Raw genomic sequence first — 22,845 nt, 5'->3', positions numbered from 1 at the left:
AGATATATTCCCTTAATTTTAGTATTCTGTCTAATATATTGGGCTAACAGTTCTAGAAATAATGCAAAGAGGAGTGGAGACCAGGCACATCCCTGCCTCACTCCTCTCTCTAAAATGAGTGGTGTGGATAGGTAACCGTTTATTTTAATTCTTGCCGTAGGGTTATTGTAGATAGCTTTGAAGGTGTTTATCATCATTTCATTAAAGCCGAATTTAATTAGAACTTTAAATAGGTATTGCCAGCTAACAGAGTCAAAGGCCTTTTCTGCGTCCAGACTCAGAATTAGGGCCTTTATCGTATGTTGTTTAATATGGTTCATAATATGGAGGGTGCGCCTTATATTATCTTGTGTGAGTCGTGCGTGTATAAAGCCTGTCTGATCATTATGGATTAAGGTGGGTAGCATTTTTTCCATTCTTTGAGCCATTATCGATGTGTATATACGGTAGTCCATGTTAAGTATCGAAACTGGTCTGTACGATCCACACTCAAGTTTGTCTTTCCCCTCTTTATGTATGAGGGAAATAATGGCTTCTTTCCAAGACGGTGGAGTCTCGGCTTTTTTCAGTGCCCAATTACATGCAGGTAGCAATATAGGTATGAGCTCTGCCTTAAAGGTCTTATACCATTCGGTTGTAAATCCATCCCCACCTGGTGATTTATTGCTTTTGAGTCTATTTATTGTATCTGATCATTCTTTTATCGTTATTTCTGTACTTAGGATTTTATTTTGTTCTTCTGTCATAACTGGTAGATCTAGAGATTCCAGAAATGAGTCAATCTGATCTTCTTGAGCCTCTGTTGTTCTGGAATAGAGTCGTTTATAAAATAATTCAAAAACTGTTTCGATCTGTTCTTGTTTGCTTTCGATACTATTTTTCTGTGGGTTTCGAATTTTATATATCATTGTTCGCGTATTCTTTTTTCAGCTTCCAAGCTAATAATTTTGTGAATTTAGGTCCATTTTCATAAAATCTTTGTCTAGTGAAGAGCATTCTCTTTTCAATTTCTTGTGTATACATTAGATTAATTTCATTTCTAACTTTTTTCAATTTTTGTAGTGTATATAAATCTTGAGTTAATGCATGGTAGCTTTCCAACTGCTTTAGTTGTTTTTGTAAATCAAGCAATTTTCTTTGATTTAATTTCTTTTTGAACGAGGACATTGCAATAATTTTGCCCCTTAATACCGCCTTTGCTGCATCCCATACCATAGGTGGTGAACTTTCTCTATTAGTATTTTCCTTTATATACATTTGAATTTCATTTATCATTTGTTTCTTGAATAGTGGGTCATTGAGAAGGCTGAAATTAAAACGCCATGTTGCATTCCTCCTACGGCTTTCCAGATTAAGGGTGAGGTATATTGGGGCATGATCACTTAGGTCTAGTGTGCCAATTTCTGAGTCTACAACCCTTGATTTATCCCGGGCAAATATGATGAAATAGTCAATTCTAGTGTATACCGAGTGGGGAGTGGAAAAGTGTGTATATTGTTTGGTAGAGGAGAACATATCCCTCCATATGTCAATTAGTCCTATTTCATTCATCAATTCTTTAAATTTCCTACTTATTGCTCTAGAGGCATATGAGGGGTTTGATACGTCTAGCTTTGGTTGTAGATGTAGGTTTAAGTCTCCTCCACATATTAAGACCCCCTTTGATTGACTCACTATCTTGTCAAAAATTTCCCTATAGAACAAAAAATTACTTCCAGGAGGGGCGTATATATTCAGTAGGGTAACCTCTGTCCCTTCTAGTATGCCTCTAACCAGGATAAATCTGCCTTCCTTATCTTTGAGTATATGTGTGTTGAAAAGCCAGCTTGTTGGAAAGTAGAATAGCAACACCTCTCTTGTGTTTAGCTTTGTATGATGAAAAGAAAATGTTTGAGAAACCCATTCTTCTTAATTTCTCATGTTCTGCATCATTTAGGTGCGTCTCTTGTAGATATACAATTTGTGCTTTCTCTTTTTTCATTTTCAATAGTATCTTAGTGCGTTTCACTGCATTTAATATTCCATTCACATTGAAAGAAGTAAATTTCAGTTTTTGATTAGCCATTTCTCTCAAAAATTCTTGAAAGGGTAGTTGTAAAACAGCTAACTGATCATCTGCAGAGGAATGGTCTATTTGAAGAGTTTCAGTCAGGTTTTAGAATTCATCATAGTACAGAAACAGCATTAGTGAAGGTTACAAATGATCTTCTTATGGCCTCGGACAGTGGACTCATCTCTGTGCTTGTTCTGTTAGACCTCAGTGGTGCTTTTGATACTGTTGACCATAAAATTTTATTACAGAGATTAGAGCATGCCATAGGTATTAAAGGCACTGCGCTGCGGTGGTTTGAATCATATTTGTCTAATAGATTACAATTTGTTCATGTAAATGGGGAATCTTCTTCACAGACTAAAGTTAATTATGGAGTTCCACAAGGTTCTGTGCTAGGACCAATTTTATTCACTTTATACATGCTTCCCTTAGGCAGTATTATTAGACGGTATTGCTTAAATTTTCATTGTTACGCAGATGATACCCAGCTTTATCTATCCATGAAGCCAGAGGACACACACCAATTAGCTAAACTGCAGGATTGTCTTACAGACATAAAGACATGGATGACCTCTAATTTCCTGCTTTTAAACTCAGATAAAACTGAAGTTATTGTACTTGGCCCCACAAATCTTAGAAACATGGTGTCTAACCAGATCCTTACTGTGGATGGCATTACCCTGACCTCTAGTAATACTGTGAGAAATCTTGGAGTCATTTTTGATCAGGATATGTCATTCAAAGCGCATATTAAACAAATATGTAGGACTGCTTTTTTGCATTTACACAATATCTCTAAAATCAGAAAGGTCTTGTCTCAGAGTGATGCTGAAAAACTAATTCATGCATTTATTTCCTCTAGGCTGGACTATTGTAATTCATTATTATCAGGTTGTCCTAAACGTTCCCTAAAAAGCCTTCAGTTAATTCAAAATGCTGCAGCTAGAGTACTGACGGGGACTAGAAGGAGAGAGCATATCTCACCCATATTGGCCTCTCTTCATTGGCTTCCTGTTAATTCTAGAATAGAATTTAAAATTCTTCTTCTTACTTATAAGGTTTTGAATAATCAGGTCCCATCTTATCTTAGGGACCTCGTAGTACCATATCACCCCAATAGAGCGCTTCGCTCTCAGACTGCAGGCTTACTTGTAGTTCCCAGGGTTTGTAAGAGTAGAATGGGAGGCAGAGCCTTCAGCTTTCAGGCTCCTCTCCTGTGGAACCAGCTCCCAATTCAGATCACGGAGACAGACACCCTCTCTACTTTTAAGATTAGGCTTAAAACTTTCCTTTTTGCTAAAGCTTATAGTTAGGGCTGGATCAGGTGACCCTGAACCATCCCTTAGTTATGCTGCTATAGACGTAGACTGCTGGGGGGTTCCCATGATGCACTGTTTCTTTCTATTTTTGCTCTGTATGCACCACTCTGCATTTAATCATTAGTGATCGATCTCTGCTCCCCTCCACAGCATGTCTTTTTCCTGGTTCTCTCCCTCAGCCCCAACCAGTCCCAGCAGAAGACTGCCCCTCCCTGAGCCTGGTTCTGCTGGAGGTTTCTTCCTGTTAAAAGGGAGTTTTTCCTTCCCACTGTAGCCAAGTGCTTGCTCACAGGGGGTCGTTTTGACCGTTGGGGTTTTACATAATTATTGTATGGCCTTGCCTTACAATATAAAGTGCCTTGGGGCAACTGTTTGTTGTGATTTGGCGCTATATAAAAAAATTGATTGATTGATTGATTTCCTTTCTTATGTGAGATCAAAAGGTCATAACTGTGTGCTACCGATTTTCCCTCTGGTGAACTGATGAAAAACACAAGTAAATATATAACTAAAGCAGCTACTAACATTGAACAAGCTGAACAAATACAGAACATTGGCTTCAAAAAAAGGAATTTGTTAAATAATCCCTTAAATAGCCATAATGTATCTGGCTTTAGAGGGAATGCCTCTTTCAACATCTGTAGGTAGAGGGCCCTCTTTAGGAGAGTAGACCATAAGACATCCATTGTCTTTGAGTGGTTATTGTCTACCTCCGACTCATTTTAATATTTATTTTTTCCCCTTTTTTTTCCCTCTCTTTCTTTTTTTGAGGAGATGAGGGGGAAGGGAAGGGGGAACATATCTGTGACCTATTTATCTATTCCTATTAAGGAGAGTATGGTCTTTCTCTAGGTCAGTAATACATTGTTCCTTATCGCAGCCTTTGTTTTTAAAAAGAGTTTGGAGTAGATGGAAATAAATGTTTCTGATTTTCCTATCTCTTCTTCTGTTTCTTTTTTTCCCTTTAAACCCTTTTAAGTGTTTTTAAGAGGAAGTCTGTCGTCTGAAGGACTGCAGCTTTTCTCTGATGTCGATATTCCGTGGTGAACCTCTGGTGTGCGCCGCTTGTCCTCCCGTTGTGCGCCAGGGGTTCTGGTTCAGTTTCTCAAGTGGATCTTCTGGTGGGGGGACTGCTTTGACTGGGAAGCCCCTGGTCTCCATGTCGCTCGTGGCTTCATTGATCGTGTGGTAGAGTCGTGTCCCCTCCTCATAGAAAACCCGTAGTTTGGCAGGATATGGTGTCTGGAAGCGGATCTTCTTCACTTTTAACATTCGTTTCACCTCGTATTCCTTTCTCTTATTCAGAATGGCCAAAGGGTAGTCATGGTCGAAGTAGATTCTCTGATTGTCCAGAAGGATTTCCTTCTTTTCCCATGCTCTGCGTAGAACTTCTTCTTTTGCTTTGTATCCGTGAAAATTAATTACAATCGATCGAGGTCTGCCTGCAGCGGCGGGTTTCATAATCAGCGCTCTGTGTGCTCTTTCAATATGGAGTTCGGTGGTCAGTGGAAAATCCAGCTTTTCTCTGAGAAGCGTTTCAATGAAAGTTACCATCGAGTTTCCCTCTTTTCCTTCTGGTACATTGTACAATCTGACATTTTCCCTTCTCGCTCTCCCCTCCTGATTGATTAGTTTCTCTTCATGCTGCTGCTGGATCTTTAGCATGTTTCTTATCACTTCCTCCGCTGCTAGCAGCCTAGTTTCGGCGCTGTCAATGCGCATCTCCCCTTCTTCAATCCTCTGGTTTGTTTTGTTAATCTCATCTTTTATTTCGACTAATTGCTGACCATTCTCTTTTCGGAACTCTAAAATTTCTTGAAGGATTCTTTCCATATTCACCTTTGGTCTTTCGGTGCTTTTTTGCCGTCCGCCATCTTTAGCATTAGCACCCGCCTCGGTAGCTTGTCTTTCCTCCTCATTTTCATAAAATTCCGCTGCGTTTTTCTTACTTTTTGTCCTCATCTCCATCGTTGCGCCGCTATCCAATTGTTTTAGTATATTCTTGTGGTTATTTTCGGGTTAGCAGGGCGTTTTTATATTCTGGTCGGAGGAGATCGTGTTTTACTCTGCCATCTCGGTGGTGGCGGAACCGGAAGCCAGCCGCCATGTTTCTAATCAATCAATCAATTTTTTTATATAGCGCCAAATCACAACAAACAGTTGCCCCAAGGCGCTTTAGTGCCCATCCTCAAACGAGACTATGGTGCCCAATTTGCTAGGATACACATGGGAGACCAAGACTAGGTTTCATCTGTTTTCTTCTATGAAATTCCTTCTCTGTTCCACTCCTCCACAAAGGCACCATGAACCTGTGACTGGCCACACAAACATAATTCCTTCAGAGCTGTCAAAGGTATCGTGGAGCCTTCCCTCAGCAGTCTCCTTCTTGCAGTCATGCAGTTTTTGAGAACCGTTTACGCCAGACAGATTAACCATATAGTACCATACTGTTTGGATTTCTCAATAATGTGAATGAAGTCCAAGACATATTCAGTGACTAGAAAAATGATCAAATATCCATCCCAACTAAAGTTCACGTAAGTCGCGTTTCGGTTTTACTCGCGGTCAATTTGTGGACCCTGAAAATTTAGACTATTATATACAAGTCCATTTTGATTACACCGTTTTTGGGAGGGATAGTCAGTACAGATGATTCTGGACAATGATTTCTTCTTCCTCCTCCGGCTGCTGCACATCAGCGATGACAGTGAATGATTTAAAGTTTTTGCATGTGACCTTCCTCTTTAGATCCTTACTGCCAGTTCAGATTAGGCCAGAATTTACACAAGCACGTCTGTAAATTCCGGCCCAATCTGAACCGGCAGTATGGATCTAAAGAGTCCCATCCAAAAACTTTAAATCGTTCAGAATCATCCACAGTGACAAAGCCCTCTTCCCCAGACATGCAGCAGCCGGAAGAGGAAGAAAAAGATACCGAACCCACTCCAGATGAAGAAATCATCACATCCAGGAAGGAGTCATGCTTCAAATGGCCAAAAGTATTGTAATATGGCAAGGTACAGTGGCAGCGGCAAGAAATTTTTGTTGGGGGGGCTGAGGGGGAGCTGGGGTATATATAATATATAGTAAATTGCTTTATAAATACCAAGGTATATGTTTTAGTCACCCGTGCTCCTCTAAAATGTGGTATCAATGCACACACACATCACTTAGAATGACTGCTGAACAACGATATAGAGCTTCTGTATATTCTGTGTTCGTGCGCGGCTGCGGCCGACATGCTTGATGAATTCCTGCGCAAAAAATAGCTCCCAGATAATTGTGATATATTCCTGGGAGATAAGTATATCTCATCTAAATCAATTCTAAAATTTACCAGTAATAAAATTATAAAGATGAGTGAAGTTTTAAGAGTGGCCCTAATAAATATTTAGGAAACATAACTTTTTGGAGTATGGAGTTAAATTTGTCTCATTAATACTTGCAAATGCACAGAAGGTGATTTACAAATATCCTTTGATTTGTACACGTGCTTTGTGATCCACAAACACAAATTTCTGATTTGTAACTTGTGTGTGGGTTTTTACAAATAAATGTTTATTTGCAAAACTGAAAATTCTGTTTGTGAAGGGTGATTCAGCATTGGTGGATCACCGAACACACACATTCATCATTTTGCTCAGTTACGCAATATTGAGACATTCTCAGGGCAAAACTGCAGTTACGATCCACAAATATGTCAGTCGCTATTCACATTTTTGGCAGAATTATTGGGGGGGCTGAGGGGAGGCTCAGCTCATTATTGAGGGGGCTTAAGCCCCCCCAAGCCCCCCTTGGCGCTGCCACTGGCAAGGTAAGCTGGTTTCAAGTTTTTTTTGGTTGAGCTCATTAACTTGCGGCCTCAGATAACTCGCAGTCTGATTTTGTGGACCCCAACTTGCACAAGATCATGAGGTTTCCCTGTAGTACTTTTAAGTTATTCTGTTACAGTGTAACTAGTGATGGTATGAAATGTCCCTGCCCTGGGTACACTACGTCACTCAGTTACAGTTACCGAGTTACAGTACTATACTAAGTTAGATACCTACTAACCAATAACTAACAGACAGACAGATATGGCGGGTGAAAGATGATCAAATGCCGGATTTGGCTCTTGGTCACAATCAAAAAAATCAGAATCAAAGATGACAGGCATGTCAGGATCATAGAAATAAAGATCAAAGGCAGGATCCTCTCCTTGATTGAGAACATAGGAGTCTGAATCAAAGATCCAAGCTCAAGGATCAAAAGTCAAATTACAATTAAAGTCTTCACCTTGATTCATGTTTGCCAAAACCTTTATAGCATCTTCCTTGTCCCAAGGACTACCTCTTTACCATATGTCAATGAAATACATTTCAGCGGTTTCAATTTATACAGCTAAGTAGGTAACTAGCTACACAACTAAACAAAAAGATATGAGCAAAGAAAATGCATTCAACAAATAACCACAGCCATATTTTAGCTCCGTTTTATCAACCAAATATATAGCAAAATTAAAGTGCATATCACTAGTAAATAAAATGTTAAATGAGCTATGATGATTCTAAATAAATAAAGAATTGTGAAAATGTTTATTTATTTTTGGTGCTATATGCCCAGAGAAACTAAGTCATAAACATGGAGAAACCAGCATGACTTCACCTTCCCCTGATAAACGCTCAGAAACCTCAAGCTGTGAGGAATATGAATTTTGGTGACATCATCTCAGGTCATGCCCCTAAAATGAATGGGGGAAAACAATTTTTTACAGTGTGAAATCAGTGGGGGCAGGGAGGGGGCTGTGGGCTTTGACAGTGAATACATCAAAATGGTTACAATGTGTATTTTGCAAGGATGCAGTCACATGACTAGTGTTTCTTTATTAGGTGGACAGATTTTCCAAAGATAACATTCTTGTTATGTGTTGGACGCAGCCCGGAGAAACACCCCCCTCCAGGGGCCATGGCTGGAAACCGTATCTGCATTCGTCTTCCAACAGAATGGTTGATGTCTTCTCCTCTGGCTGCATCTTTGCCTTTGTTTCTGTCAGTCACTTAGCACAGGTGTGGCCAGGAGTTCTTAAACCTGTGCGGTCAGCCTTTGTCCAACCATGTTCAGTCTGATTAGTCATAAAACAAAAAAGACAAACATAAACAACCAAACCACCCCCCCCCTCCCCAGGGGACCGTCCCATCAAACCCCGGGAAGAGGAGAAAAGAAAAACACAACCCAAACTTAAGCTTACAAATAAAAATGCTAACCCCCCCCCCCAGAGGACCGTTCCATCAAACCCCGGGAAGGGGAGAAAAGAAAAACAACCCAAACTTAAGCTAACAAATAAAAACACTAACACCCCCCCCCCTCCCCAGAGGACCGTTCCATCAAACCCCGGGAAGGGGAGAAAAGAAAAACAACCCAAACTTAAGCTAACAAATAAAAACACTAACACCCCCCCCCCCCCCCCCAACGACATGTAGGGACCAACACCCCCCAGAGGACATCCCGCCAGCTCCAGGAGTAATAACCACAGCCGAGGTCCCTCTGGGATCCAATGTCACCCACGGGGACTCCCAGCGCCTCCCAGAGGACCATTCCATCAACCCCAGGAGACGCCTCCCCTCATGACCAACGGACCCAGCCCCGGCCGTCTATGGCTAGATGGACCCACAGCCCTTTCCCCCCCAGAGGACACCACAGTCAAACCCTGAGGGCGGAAACTGGGGGGAAAAACAAAGCATATAAACAAAACAACCCCAACCCCACCCCCTTGGCGCAGTGGAAACTGGAAGCACGTCCAGTGTCACCAACCGTGACTATACCCCAGAAGCCAACCGGGAGGAGTGGAACAGCGGTTATGGCAGACGGCACAAAACGGCGCCACTCCTCCGACTTCCAAACCAGCCACCAGCTGCGGGTATATCCCACTGCCCCAAACCTCAGCCACGCCGATGGCAGATGGCTCAAAGGCGCGCTGAAGCCGGAGGTGGAACAGGGAATCAACAAACAAAAACACACACACACACACACACACACACCCCCCCAGGTGCAGAGGTTACCTGGGAAACGCCCAGCATAACCAAACTGCACCACTCCAGCAACGCCGACACTACGGCTCACACGGCTGGAGCCAGAGGAGAAGAGGGAACAAAAAGAAAATACCCCAAACCCCCCCCTCCCCTCCCGGGTGCAGAGGTTACCTGGGAAACGCCCAGCATAACCAAACTGCACCACTCCAGCAACGCCGACTCTACGGCTCACCCGGCTGGAGTCAGAGGAGAAGAGAGGGCATAACAAAAAACAAAACAAAAAAAAAGAAAAAAGAAAAAACAACCCAATTACCCCCCCATCACCCCCCAGGGGACCGTCCCATCAAACCCTGGGAGGTGAAACTAAAAGAAATAAAAAGAAAGACTATCAGACTAACATAAAGTTGCTTGGGTCCTTTTTGTGCTCCAAACAGACTGCAGGGACACGACCCCAGACACTAATAGTGTAAAAAAAAAAAACAAATCCCACACAAAAACCAACTCAAAAAACACCCACACAAAATGAACTAACACAAAACAAATAAGTGATTTATACCGTCAAGCTCAAACAAATGGAACACACCTGTTCCAACTTAAGAGCTTGACGGTAATGTGACTCAGTCACCAACAGAGGGAGCCAGAGTGCTAAAAATGAAAAACCCCCTTTGGTGACAGAGAAAACAAACGAGCTGCTTTACCGTCTCTGCTACCACTGGGTCCGTGATGTTTGGCCAGAGACTACTGTTATGTGTCGGACGCAGCCCGGAGAACCGACCAGCGTTTGAAGGACCCAGTATAAAATAAGCAGAGCACGGTACAAAGGATAACAGAGTTTAATAAACATAACAGTGATGTGAAAAAATACAAACAAATAAGTGCGCGGTCTGGCGTGGCGGATTTGCGGTGTGCTCCCAGCAGCACAAAACGGTCCGGAGCCAGAACCAGTTCGGACCCAAGGACCCCGCCGACACCCCCCAGGTGGCCGCGACAAACCGAGTCTGTGAAAGAAGAAATCATTATGTGAGTCCACACTCAACACACAGAGAGACCACTCAAAGGTGCACAAACAGCAAACACTTCCTGGCTTAATTACTAATCAGCTTCCCACCCTGCAGGCATGGAACATCCAGTTCACAAAACTCCACTGCAGAGGAAGCTGATTTAAACGACCAACATACAGCTCAATATAATAAGGTGTGAGGGACACCACATTTACTGACTGTATAAATGTTAGTCACAAAATCTAACATACCTCAGGAAGTGTGCTGACGAGCGTGAGACCTCACCCCCTCCTCTTTCACAGACCATGCATCAAACCTGGACGTTCTCTGCATCCACTGATGATGAGATGGCTCCCGAGACGACAATCTCACCCGTCTGGTCACAAGGTCGAGTCTCTGGCAAATACACACTGTGTACTCCAGTCTTAAATGCCACCATGTTCCAATCCATGTAGATGCACCACAGCTGTGAGTCCTGACGAGCCGCAGGTGATCAGGGTGAGGTCCTGATAAACTCAGCTACACAGCCACTCAGTCCCAAATGCAAGCCACCTGGAAGGAAAAACAAAAGACAGGACAGAAAACAGAAACAAAAGGCAGCCAGGCCCCCCCAGCCACACAACAATTCTGAGGAGAAAACAGAGGTTTTATTTTTTTCCTAGTGCGTTTTGTGCAAACAGTATACATGCTGTGAAAGGCGTTAACTTGATCATCTGGTCCACCTGAGCTATACCCTCCTGACCTATAGATCCACACTGATATTTGCGGTTTAACTCAAAACAGGTAAGTGACTGGTTTGTGAAGGCTCCACATAAAAGCTTTTTTGTTTGTTTGAAAGCAGAACACTATGACAATGAAGAGGAACAACACATTTGGGAGAAAACTGGCAGAAGATGGTCCATGTGACTGAGAGACTACAATAGATCTTTCTGTCAGTAACTGGAAATACATAAAAGTTGTGGAATCACAGTTCCTGTCAAGTGTCAACACAACAGAAAAACATACCCAGCATTAGAAAATGGAGAGAGTGTACACAACTTCATTGACGGATTTACCAAAATTTTGTTTCCCGATGTTGCAAGATTGTTGTTGGAAAACTCTGCCACCAAAAAGAAAAAAATGAACAGAGAGTACAAATTTTCTACGAGGGCTTCGTCCATAAGTACCAAGAAAAGCAGAGAGCGAGCACCAACTAACTGTGACTGACCTGTTAACTGGGATGTCAAATCATTAGCGTATCCTCTTAGACATAATGCCTTTACAATAAAACTTGCATATAATGATTTGGGTGGACCAGCGAATTTCATCCGTTATACGAACAGAACAGACAAAATACGTTATATGTATATAATGTATTAGTTACAGTCAGGAGGTGCCGGACGATCTATGAGGAATCCTGAATTGGGACTTGCCTCATTTAATGACCGGGTAAAAAATTCCTCTGAAAAAAATAAAGGCCGGCCTTAAATAAGAGGTGGGCCTTATGTCCATTAAAAAGATTATATTTGGTCGAGTCATTCTTTTTCCAAGTCCACTGTGGAGTTGTACCTTAAAATCCTCTGCAGCTCTCTAACTTTGTGTCATGCAATAACATTAACTTGCGCGACAGTTTTAAAGTTCTCCTTCATGCTGTTATGCAGTTTTTCTACATTATGCTTTTTTCTGGATTTGTCCCTCAACAAGCTCTTCTTTCCACAATCATCTACTGTAGATTGGAAAAAAAACAAAAAAAACAAAAACAAAATAAATGGCTGGTCTTTTAACCACAGAAATACAGTACACACTTTCCTCAAATTGGTGAGTGTCAGCGCTGAACTTAATTTCATACCTCTGTTACTGGGCACACTGATCCAGACTGCTCTGTCCGGTACATGTGAGGGGTTTTTAATGAAAATGTTTTGCGGTCAGACAGGATGTTTTGTCCGATGTGAGCAGAAGTCCGTTATACAAAATATAGTGTTTATTATATTCCTGCACACACACACATATATACACACACACATATATATACACACACATATATATACACACACATATATATACACACACATATATATACACACACATATATATACACACACATATATATATAATAATTATATGTTATATACTGTGTTTATTACATGGAAAACCATGCAAAAGCATCGGGACTTTTGTTTGTCTGGTGAGTGCAAATATCTGGTTTATACAATGACGGTTTAGGCGAGTTTTGCATTTTACTTACTGTCGGAAAAAAGGTTTTCACAGCGATTGCATATTTCCGGTCAAATATACAAAGTTTTGGTGAAAGGTCTATGAGATTGTCATAGATTTGTTTAAAATATCAGATGCACTTCAAAGGAGCAATGAAAAGTGCATCAGAAACTAATGTCTGTGTGTGAGGACTCATTTTCTAAAACAAAAATACAGCTAAAACCTTAAAGGGGTCCTATTATATAGGTTTTCAAATAGCTAAAGTGGGTAATCAACAAACGGTATTAAAGTTTGTAGCCAACAATACTCCACAGTTGGGTGACAGTTAAAACAACCCATTGTCTGCTCTTTAAGAAATGAGCCACTCCTGTGTCTGTCGCTTTAAATGAAAAGAGGCTGCTACTCGCCCACTCTGCCCTAACCCGTGAAGCAACTGGCTGCAGGGGTTCAAAATGACACACACAGGAATGTTGCATGTTGCGACATGTCACTTTAACTGGACGATGTTTCTTATTATGGATTTGGGGTTTTTTTTTTTTGTTTTTTTTTTTTACTTTCTTCATTATGGCGATGTTTAAGGGGCTGACTGTCTGATCTGAACATTCTCTCTCTCTCTCTCTCTCTCTCTCTCTCTCTCTCTCTCTCTCTCTCTGTCTCTCTCTGTCTCTCTCTGTCTCTCTCTGTCTCTGTGTGTAAAAACAGCAAAAATAACAATTACTGATGATGATCATGAGTAATGAACAAATTATGGGTGTGGTACAAGCTTCAGTCTCCGGTTCTGACAAAAGAAATAGATGCAGAAATGGAAAATCTGGCCTTGAATTACCGCTTGAAACTAGCTCCAAAAGGGAGTCACTTCCCATAGAAGCCCAAATTAAAATGACCAACTTTAGAGGCAAAACAAACATGTACACAGCCTGGTACAAAAATGGGATTGGACTCTGTAGTTAGCTTCCCCCTTCATGACTGTAAATGAAACAATACAGGGAGGGGGTGTATTTTTTTATTAGTCTTCAGCAACTCATCATCTCATCAATAACTCATCAGTTTAAAATATTTTAAGCCAAAAAGTTATGAAAATTAGGGGCAGGGTCATTCTGAGCAACAGGTAGTGTGTGCCATGTCCAGAGGCTCCCTAGTGAAGTTTGCTAGTAGTGGCTACTAGCCATTGTGGACCGACCGTTGGTCCTTTCTGAAATTACATGGCTTGACGCGCATGTCTTTGTCCTCACAGACCATCGAAGAAGTCTGTGCTCCAGTATTTCCATTAAGTGAAACTTTCATGCCATTTAATTTGTATGTTAGCACTATTAACACTGTTGGCAGGTACAGTGAGCTTATGGGCCTGTCACGCATGCCGACTTGTAAAAAATCTGGCTATATGATGGCTATGTTGAATAAGACGATTTAGCCAGCATATGCAGACAGCCCCGTTTCCACTGAGCAGTCCAAGTTGGCATGGCACGGTCTGGGTTGAAACGGTTAAGTCTAGCTTGGCTTGTGTTTCAACCACCAGCAGAACCCTTTTGTCTGGTAGGCGGAGCATGTAGATGTTGAGCAGTCTTAACTGTTCACATGACTGCAGCTTTCAGTTGTTAAGCCAATCAATGGACAGCATCAATGGACGTATTTGGACTTATGGGTAGGTTACAAGTAACATGTTTCAACAATCACATAACTTACTTACAACGTATGGCCCACATATGTAATATTCCCTAAATCGACGAACCCATCATACTACGAGGTATACCAGTGTCCTTCAATGTGTACTTAACTTAAACAAAACTTACCCACAACTTATTAGATGTACGCCAGCGTATCTGGCATATTTTTAATACGTCTGCATACGCTGCCTAAACAGTCAAGGTGTGACAGGCCCATAAGTAACATTTGCTCCACTGTTACTCCATGGTTACTGAGGCAACAAACCGGTCACAATTTCTCATGCCCACACCCAAACCAGCTGCTACGAAAACCACCAGAGTCCATCAAAATATGAATAAAACACCTGAATCAAAGCTAGCCTGTTAGCTTTAGCTTGAGATAGGACAGTGTTTAAGCTTCATTTGTCCCTCCCAGGTCATGCAAGATTTTGCTCAAACTCCACCTCTTTAACCATTTATGGGCTGGATGGGACTTAAGAGGAGGAAGCACTGCCAAGATGATGACACCCAGAGCCACATTATTTGAGCTTCACAACAGCTCATCAGAAAACCTACAGGTGACATCACAAAGGGTTTTCCAAGTTTGTATACACTCTGTAGTATAGCATTTGTGAGTCTTTCAATTTTCTTTTTTATGTAACATGTTAAACCTTGCTAATGCAGTGTGAACCCTTCTTCTGTCCCCATTTTTTATGTTATACTGGTAGTTTACCTTTTTTACACTTCCAGGTAACCCTGCAGTTTACATCACAACATGAACAGTGGCTAATTCCCTGGGGAAACATCTAGAAATGCTGACTTATGTAAAGAGCCCTCATGTACTTGACATTTGACAGTGGGACAACCCTAAACCCTCACAGCTATAGCTGGAATGGGAGTTGCCAGTCCATGATTGCGGAGGGTGAACTCGCACTAGGCACTCTGGACTGTATTACAACATCAAATTATATTTTGAGTAGTGTGAGTGCTCTGGGCTGTGACAGAGGCCACTCCACATGGGAGTCTGACCCAACTTGAAGAGAAGACTGGGGTGCAGTCCAGCTGGACTTGACTGCAGTCACATGTAGTGTGACCATAAACATAACCAGAGCATCAACCTCACATGACTGACACAACTGTTCAATTTAACAGTTATTAATATTATTATTACTATTTAGATAATACAGTCTTCAATTCATTTAAGGACAGTCAGGTTAAAAACAGGTCTGATTTCTCACCTTTATGTGAATCCTGGTCAGCGAGCAAAGCCTCAAAATATTTCCTTATCATCTGCTGCCTCCATAAAAATCTTGTCAAGTGAGCAGTATCTCTGTTTAATTGATTGATAAATCCCTTATTGCATAATTTATTCAGATGAGACAGGCCTCGTATGGGGAGGGTGAGGAGAAATAATTATGACCAGAAATCCCCCGTATTTTGCAGCATCTGAGTGCACCATATGGACTGTGTGCATCAATGCCAGTATTTTGCCATCTTTTACCTTCTGTAAAATGATGGATTTCTCATTCATATCAAGCTTTCTTATCCCATGCTGTTTAGTCATAGCACATATTACTTTATGTCACCTACTTATAAAAAACTAATCTCATCAGAATCAACCTAAACTCAGTAATTTTTCAAAAGATACTGTATACTCCATTATTCTTTCTAAAACAAAATCCACGGTGTGTTGACCTGGACGTGAATACGCCCTCACCCACTTTCTCTCACAGACTGTGTGGATATGTCATACAGAGTGCACAGTCACATAAAAAACTACTTTTGCACAATATGACTTATATTGTGTGAATTCAGTTTTAATCTATATTGCCTACTGTTTGGAGAGGCATTCAGTCACATATGCTAATGAGGTCATGGTAAATGTTCAGAAGAATGTTGTCAGTTCTTTTATAAAGGTGCTCATCTGCAGTTTTACTTTCTGCAGCACAATTATGCATGTGCATCAGCATTAATCTTAAAATAGCTAAAAATGGAAGTTAGTGAATATTTTTCTGGCTCTATAAGTGATGTGTTGAACCAGTGAATATGTTGCACTAATAGTTCTTATAACATGAAACCTCAGTAGATAGTCACTCATGTAACTCCTGGGTTTACATCTGTGGGTCTATGAATGTACCAGATTTCACAACAGCCCTTCTTATAGTTATCAACACTCACAGCAACACAGTAATCACTGTCACTATGTATTAAAGGTTAGTGCACTGTTATCAGCATTGTGAGAGTCCCAATTTGTCACATGGTCAGGATGATACATTTTATATGAACTGCACAATGTGAATAAATGACAAATTTTACCACCACACTTGCTTACTATAAATAGAACTCGACTGATGGTTATGATAGCAGCCTGATGCAGGGGAAAATATTTCAGATGCAAAGAAAAACATTCCCAGATTATAACAAGAAAAGACACTTTCTGCAGAAAATGGCTGTATGTAGTAGTGAGTGGTTCGCCCACATGCTACACAATGAATCGTCTCACCCACCAAGTGTAGGTTGGTGGGGCCATGTGCAGCCCACATTTGTGAGACTGAACAACAATGCTGCTCGCACACATCAAACTCACCGCTATGACTGAATGGAACTGGAATCGTTGGAAGCAAACCACTGTGCAGCCTTTCAATTATATAACATTTCAGTTGCATATTTAATAAAATTTCTTTCAGTAGTTAGTGCTGTAGTTTTTTCTACTAATGTTGTCTGCAGAGAATGTGAATGGAGTAAGTCAAGAACATCCCAGTGTGCATGACGAGATTGTATCAAAGTTGTTTCATTATTATTATTGTATTACATTTTGGCATGAATCAAAATAATAACATTGTTCAAACATCAATGTTGTAACAATGTCAGAATATGATGTTAAAATGTGGTTATATTTCTGACCTGCATTTTTATCTATTTGTAATTTCTGTCAAACCCAAGGAAGTGTTTTTATTTTATGTATTTATTTATTTTTACACAAGATAGTGGTTTTAAGTGTTGATTTTAACATTTACTATAATAAGTTGATTATTATATTGAATACAAGGTCTGTTAGAAAAGTATCGGACCTTTTTATTTTTTTCAAAAACCATATGGATTTGAATCACGTGTGATTGCATCAGCCAAGCTTGAACCTTCGTGCGCATGTGTGAGTTTTTTCATGCCTGTCGGTTGCGTCATTCGCCTGTGAGCAGGCTTTGTGTGAGCAGTGGTCCACCCCTCTCGTCGGATTTTTATTGCTGCTGCACCGCGCTCTCAGCAGTTGTGGGCCGTCCTTAAAGCGGCAGTAACACTCCTTAATCTGTATAATCCCCATAAAATTGTCCCTGAAAGCCATATTAATTTTCCGAACAGTGTCCACCTGGAGGTCTCTCACAGTTTCTGGAAAAAAATTGATGCAGCAAAGCTCCAAATCGTTCAGACATTTATTCGCAATAAAAATCCAACGAGAGGGGTGGACCACTGCTCACACAAAGCCTGCTCACAGGCGAATGACACAACCGACAGGCGTGAAAAAACACGCATGCGCACGAAGGTTCAAGCTTGGCTGATGCAATCACACGTGATTCAAATCCATATGGTTTTTGAAAAAAATAAAAAGGTCCAATACTTTTCTAACAGACCTCGTATGTATGGTATCTATCTATTAGGGATGTGAATCTCATCACTGACAACGATTACATACGCATCTCAATACGATTCACCCCTGCTCCCGATTCAATGTGATTTGATATGTATTTGATGGCAATTCAATTCCTCACAATGCGATATGATATTTGGTGCGATACAATGCAAATCAACATGATGCAAAGAAATTATACCAAAAATTTAAATAGAAAATAAGAAGCTGCAATTCAGTATGGCACGATGGTATTCTTCTTCTTCTGATTCTACTAGAGGCAGAGGATTTGTTTCACTCCTTATAAGCAGCAAATTTACCAGATTTATCATTAAGGAACAAGAATCAGTTCCCTCATATGTGGAACCTGCTTCATCACACTGTCAGAACTTAAACAGTAAGATAACATCACTCTCGCTGAGTGACTTAAAGTGAGTCATTCATTGACAGACTACCACCTTGGCAAAAGTAATTTGAGATACTTTTCTCACCAGAGTTTTGCTGGAGGTTTACAATCTGAGGAATATCCGAGTAGAGCAGCAGAGGCCATATGGTTTAGCAGCACGGCATTCTTTACAAATGACCTGTGTCTTGTGAACTTACGCATCTTTTTTTAAAAACAGCCAAAGTATCTCCAAACACCTGATTTAAATGTTTTAGGTGCGTGAAAAATCTCCAATCACTTGCAGACCTCCATGTTTGTTCTGGCAGAAATGCAATTTCTGGCTTCCGCCCGTGTTCAAAATAAAAACGCAAAGCAGGGACGGTGGAGGATCAATGCAAGCACACAGCGAGCGATGCGACCACAATTTTGCCCGTCAGTTGAACCGATGCACACTGAATGAATACTCGCATCGCGCACAATTGTATCTAGCTACCGATTCATATCGATTAATCTCCACATGCCTAGTATCTATGTATTTGGAGATTGAATTTTCAAATCCAATGTATTTTACACATTTGATTCATCATTAGAGTTCATTATGGATCCACATTTGGATCAATGTAATCTTGCCCACTGGGATGCGCAACCCAGTCTCATGGATTGTCGTGATTCAGCAGCACGACATGTACGTTGACCTATTAGTTTGTCATATTGTCACGAAAAGTGCAAAATTTTCGTCATGGGAGCACAAATTAATTCTAATTCATTCCGTGATGGCCGCACGTAATTAAAAGTGCAGCGGGGATGGGGGTGGTTATGTTTAGGGTTGGGGTAGGAGTAGGGTTAGTAATAGTGAGCTAAAAAACCCTGTCACAATTTGAATCATATCGTGATGGGTGGACAAACAAAAAAACATGAGACTGGGCTGGGGATGCAATAGAATGTATCTTAGACTTAAGATGTTTGTAAGTACCTTCCCAATTAAAATGTGTTAATAAGAATGAAATTTCATGTTAGTCCCCCGTTAGTTCTTCTGAGTGCCACTGTTAACTTATGTCCATTTATTCCTTGTAAGCTCAGCCTGAGGGCCAGCATTAGCCTGTCACAACAAACTTCTTTATGTATTCTCAATGAATTCTGATGGTAGTCTGATGTTGAAAGGGTTTTATTTTGAAGCACATTCAAAATAAGATGAGTTATTAGAAGAAGCTGACATCTGCTCTGTGTAAGCCTGATCCCGTCAGATCTCAGAAGCTAAGCAGTGCGGGACCTGGTTAGTACTTGGATGGGAGACCTCTTTGGAACACCAGCGGCTGTGTGTGTTTCTCCAGGTAACACTGGAGTTGTGTCAGGAAGGGCATCCAGTGTAAAACTTGTGCCAAATATCAATGCGGATCTGGTTGTATCCGCTGTGGTGACCCCGAACACAAAACAGGAGCAGCCAAATGGATGAGGACGACGATTAGAAGAAGCTGACAGAGATGTCAGCTGCCCTGAGAAACCCATGGAAAGGAAAACAATGGCTGTAATATTCTCAGAAATGTGCACATTAATTCTTCTTCACACATATTCAACCTTAAATGTACAAAGTACCAAATGTGTAGATGAGGAGGAGATGGTCAAGTGGTTAAAGCTATGGGCTTGTAATCAGAAGATACTCAGTTCAAATCCCTGTCAGACCAGAAAAATCACTTAGATCCCTTGGGCAAGGTCCTAAATCTCCAAGTTGCCACCCGTGTCTCGTAAGCACTTTGCATGGCAGCACCCTGACATTGGTGTGTGAATATGAGGCATCACTGTAAAGCACTTTGACAATAAAACTGCTGCATAACTATATATAATTTATCATTATAGCAATAAATCAGTACGCACCATCAAACAGAAGAAGAAGATAGCCTTATGAGGCCCATTGGGACTGGAACTTATCCCTGGACACTGTACCATGAAGATGAGAGTTTGCTTTCGATGCAGATTACATATCCAACCAAGGGTGGTACCCATTTACAACCGGGTGGACTGGGACAATAAACATGAAGGGTCTTGTCCAGGAAGAATTAAATCCAGGTCTATGCATTATCTCACTGAGCCACCAAACAGAATTAATAAATTCCAACAGAAATCCTACCAGACCATCCTGTTCTCTGACCACCATATTCACTCACATCACTTCATTCAGCCCCATCCCACAGTCCATCCCCTTGCTTCTGCCACCTTGTGAAAGACTTCACAAGCAACTTGACAGGCCTCTCTATTAGGACCAAAATATCAGAGGTGAATATTCAGTAGAGTTTTTGGAATTAATTTAGGAAATTTTGCGCACCCACCCACTCATTCACACACTAACTCCACTCAGCCTATATCTCCTGCTAACGGCAGGAAATAGTCCCTATAGAATAGCACCTGCAATATGTCATAAAATGCAAGAATGCTGTAATGAATACACTTCCCCTCTGTGTGTGTTTTGGAGGGGGGGGGGGGGGGTAGGTTCAGTTCATTTGGAGCGCCACTGCAGGTGGCCCATTGATACCCATGTATTTTCTTTTCAGCAGTTTGTCTCAGAGGACGCACTCATCAGAAGTGATTAGAGCACTCAGATGCTTGATTGCTAACATTGTTTCAATAAAAGGTGGTAAGGAAGTGAACCTGTCCCCTAAAAAAAAAAAAAAAAACCTGGGTGTGAAGAAAATCCACCCTGTGTGTGAAAGATTTCACTGGTGTAGGTGCTGGAGCTGATTTTCAGTGCATCTTATGAACTCATTATCCAGGACAATGCACAGGCTCACACGCCCATAATATAATAAATAAATAAATAAACAAATAAAGATGTGTTTGATCTCACCTGCTCATTGGTTGCCAGTTCTTTCTCCAGCTGTCGGTGTTTATTGTGCCACACCAGATAGTGCACAGGATAACGACTCTTCTCCGGAGTTGCTTTAGCAGAAATCATCCTAGGATCATAGTTTGCCTCTAGTCGCTTGGTTACTGTGGATAATACGGACACTTTGTGGGATTATTTGTCGCTATACAGCCAAACCTGACATGGTTTAACGGCGCGGAGGTGCCCAAAGACGGAGCACTTCACAAATCATTCGAGTCTTCGACAATAAACTAGCAACACACGCTTTCTTTTTTTAGGACGACGGCCGTGGATAAAGCTACAGTGACGTTCTCCCACCTCCGCCCTCTCCTCCCCGTCTCTCCCTTCACCTCCTCTACACATCTATCCGCCTCCTTCCACTCCTCCTCCCATCCGACGGCCACTTAAAAAGATGCGCTGACAAGCAGGGAACGTGCGCACTCTCAGCCAATCAGGTGTGAGGGGTGTGAGGTGAAACATTTTGATTGGCTGTCAGAAAAAAGCAAGAATGTATGTCATATTGTAGATTGTACAAAATATGCATAATAATATATATAGATTAAGGAGCTGTGTGTGTTGAATTTGTGTCCCGAATAAATCAATCATTCATTAATAATCATATTTGTCTTTATCTGTTTGGTCTGTATGTGAATTGCATACCCTCATCACTTTTATTGATTATTTTACCGTATTATTGTTTGGTTCGTGTATTTTCGTAACATATTTCGTTTTTCTATTATTGTATTTTATTTTTGTGTATGTCTTTTTTTTTTTTTCCAAGGACCACAATGTAAATAAACATCCGTATTGGAAGCTTTCTTGTGTTATCCTCGGCAGTATTTTTTATGTATTCTTATGTAATTTTATTGTCGAATCAAATCAAATCAAATCAATGTAAAGATAGGTAATTAATATCATGATGATCGATATGCAATTGGTGAATTTGTATTGTGATTAAGTTATATTTATGAGTAATGATTTTGTAATACTTTGTTATATTTTCGATCAGGATAATTACTTCAGTAATGAATTTATATTTTGAGACCTTGTTCTTTTGTTCATTCTCCAAAGTTCATGACCATAGGTGTAAAGCAACTGGTACATTGAAAGTCATGTCTTCTGGCTCAGCATTTTCTTCACATCAGTCCAGTACAGCACCCACAGAACATCAGATGCAACCCCAACCCATCTATTGAGCTCACACTCCAACTAACCCCCATCTGTGAAAACAAGAGCCCAAGACACTTGAACACCTCCACTTTGGGCAATAACTCTCCCCCGACAATCCAGCCTATTCCAACAGAGGACACCGTCCACTCCCCATCTGCACTGAAATCCTGGTGAACATCATGATCAGGATTGATGAGGGGGCAGCCCTGGCGGAGTCCAGTACCTACAGGGAACAGGTCTGATGTAATGCAGAAAATGTGGACCCAACTCCTACTTTGGTTGCATAGAGACCGGCCTTGCAGCGATTCTGGTACGACATACTTCAGTAGCGTCCACGTTTGAACTCCTTGTTATTGTTGTCACAAATGTTGTAGTCATGCAGTAGAAGTAGAAGTAGTAGCAGTGGTGGTGGTAGCAGTAGTACTCGTAGTTAAATGACTTGAATATCTGCCTGAGTCAGATGAGCTCTACAAAAGTAAATCTGTAAATTAAAAAAAAATCAACTATAAGGCATATTCAGCCCTTGTTTGACACTGATTTATGCAAATAAATTCTTTGCGGTTGCATGATACAGTAAATGGTTCTGTATAGCCT

General features: G+C 41.1%; 1 protein-coding gene across 1 annotated transcript in view; it reads right to left on the bottom strand.

Moving 5' to 3' along the window:
• The window catches only part of ankrd13b (ankyrin repeat domain 13B), a 219,567-nt gene extending 198,190 nt beyond the window's left edge, over window positions 1–21,377 (bottom strand). The window contains exon 1 of the mRNA XM_034167937.1: window positions 21,064–21,377. Within this exon, the coding sequence (XP_034023828.1) occupies window positions 21,064–21,171 (108 nt within the window). The 5' untranslated portion in view covers window positions 21,172–21,377. The remainder of the gene's footprint in view (window positions 1–21,063) is intronic.
• Between the last annotated feature and the right edge of the window lie 1,468 nt (window positions 21,378–22,845).

This window comes from Thalassophryne amazonica, chromosome 4, assembly GCF_902500255.1.
Source record: "Thalassophryne amazonica chromosome 4, fThaAma1.1, whole genome shotgun sequence".
Taxonomy (NCBI): Eukaryota; Metazoa; Chordata; class Actinopteri; order Batrachoidiformes; family Batrachoididae; genus Thalassophryne; species Thalassophryne amazonica.
This window is presented reverse-complemented; position numbering and strand designations above follow the sequence as displayed.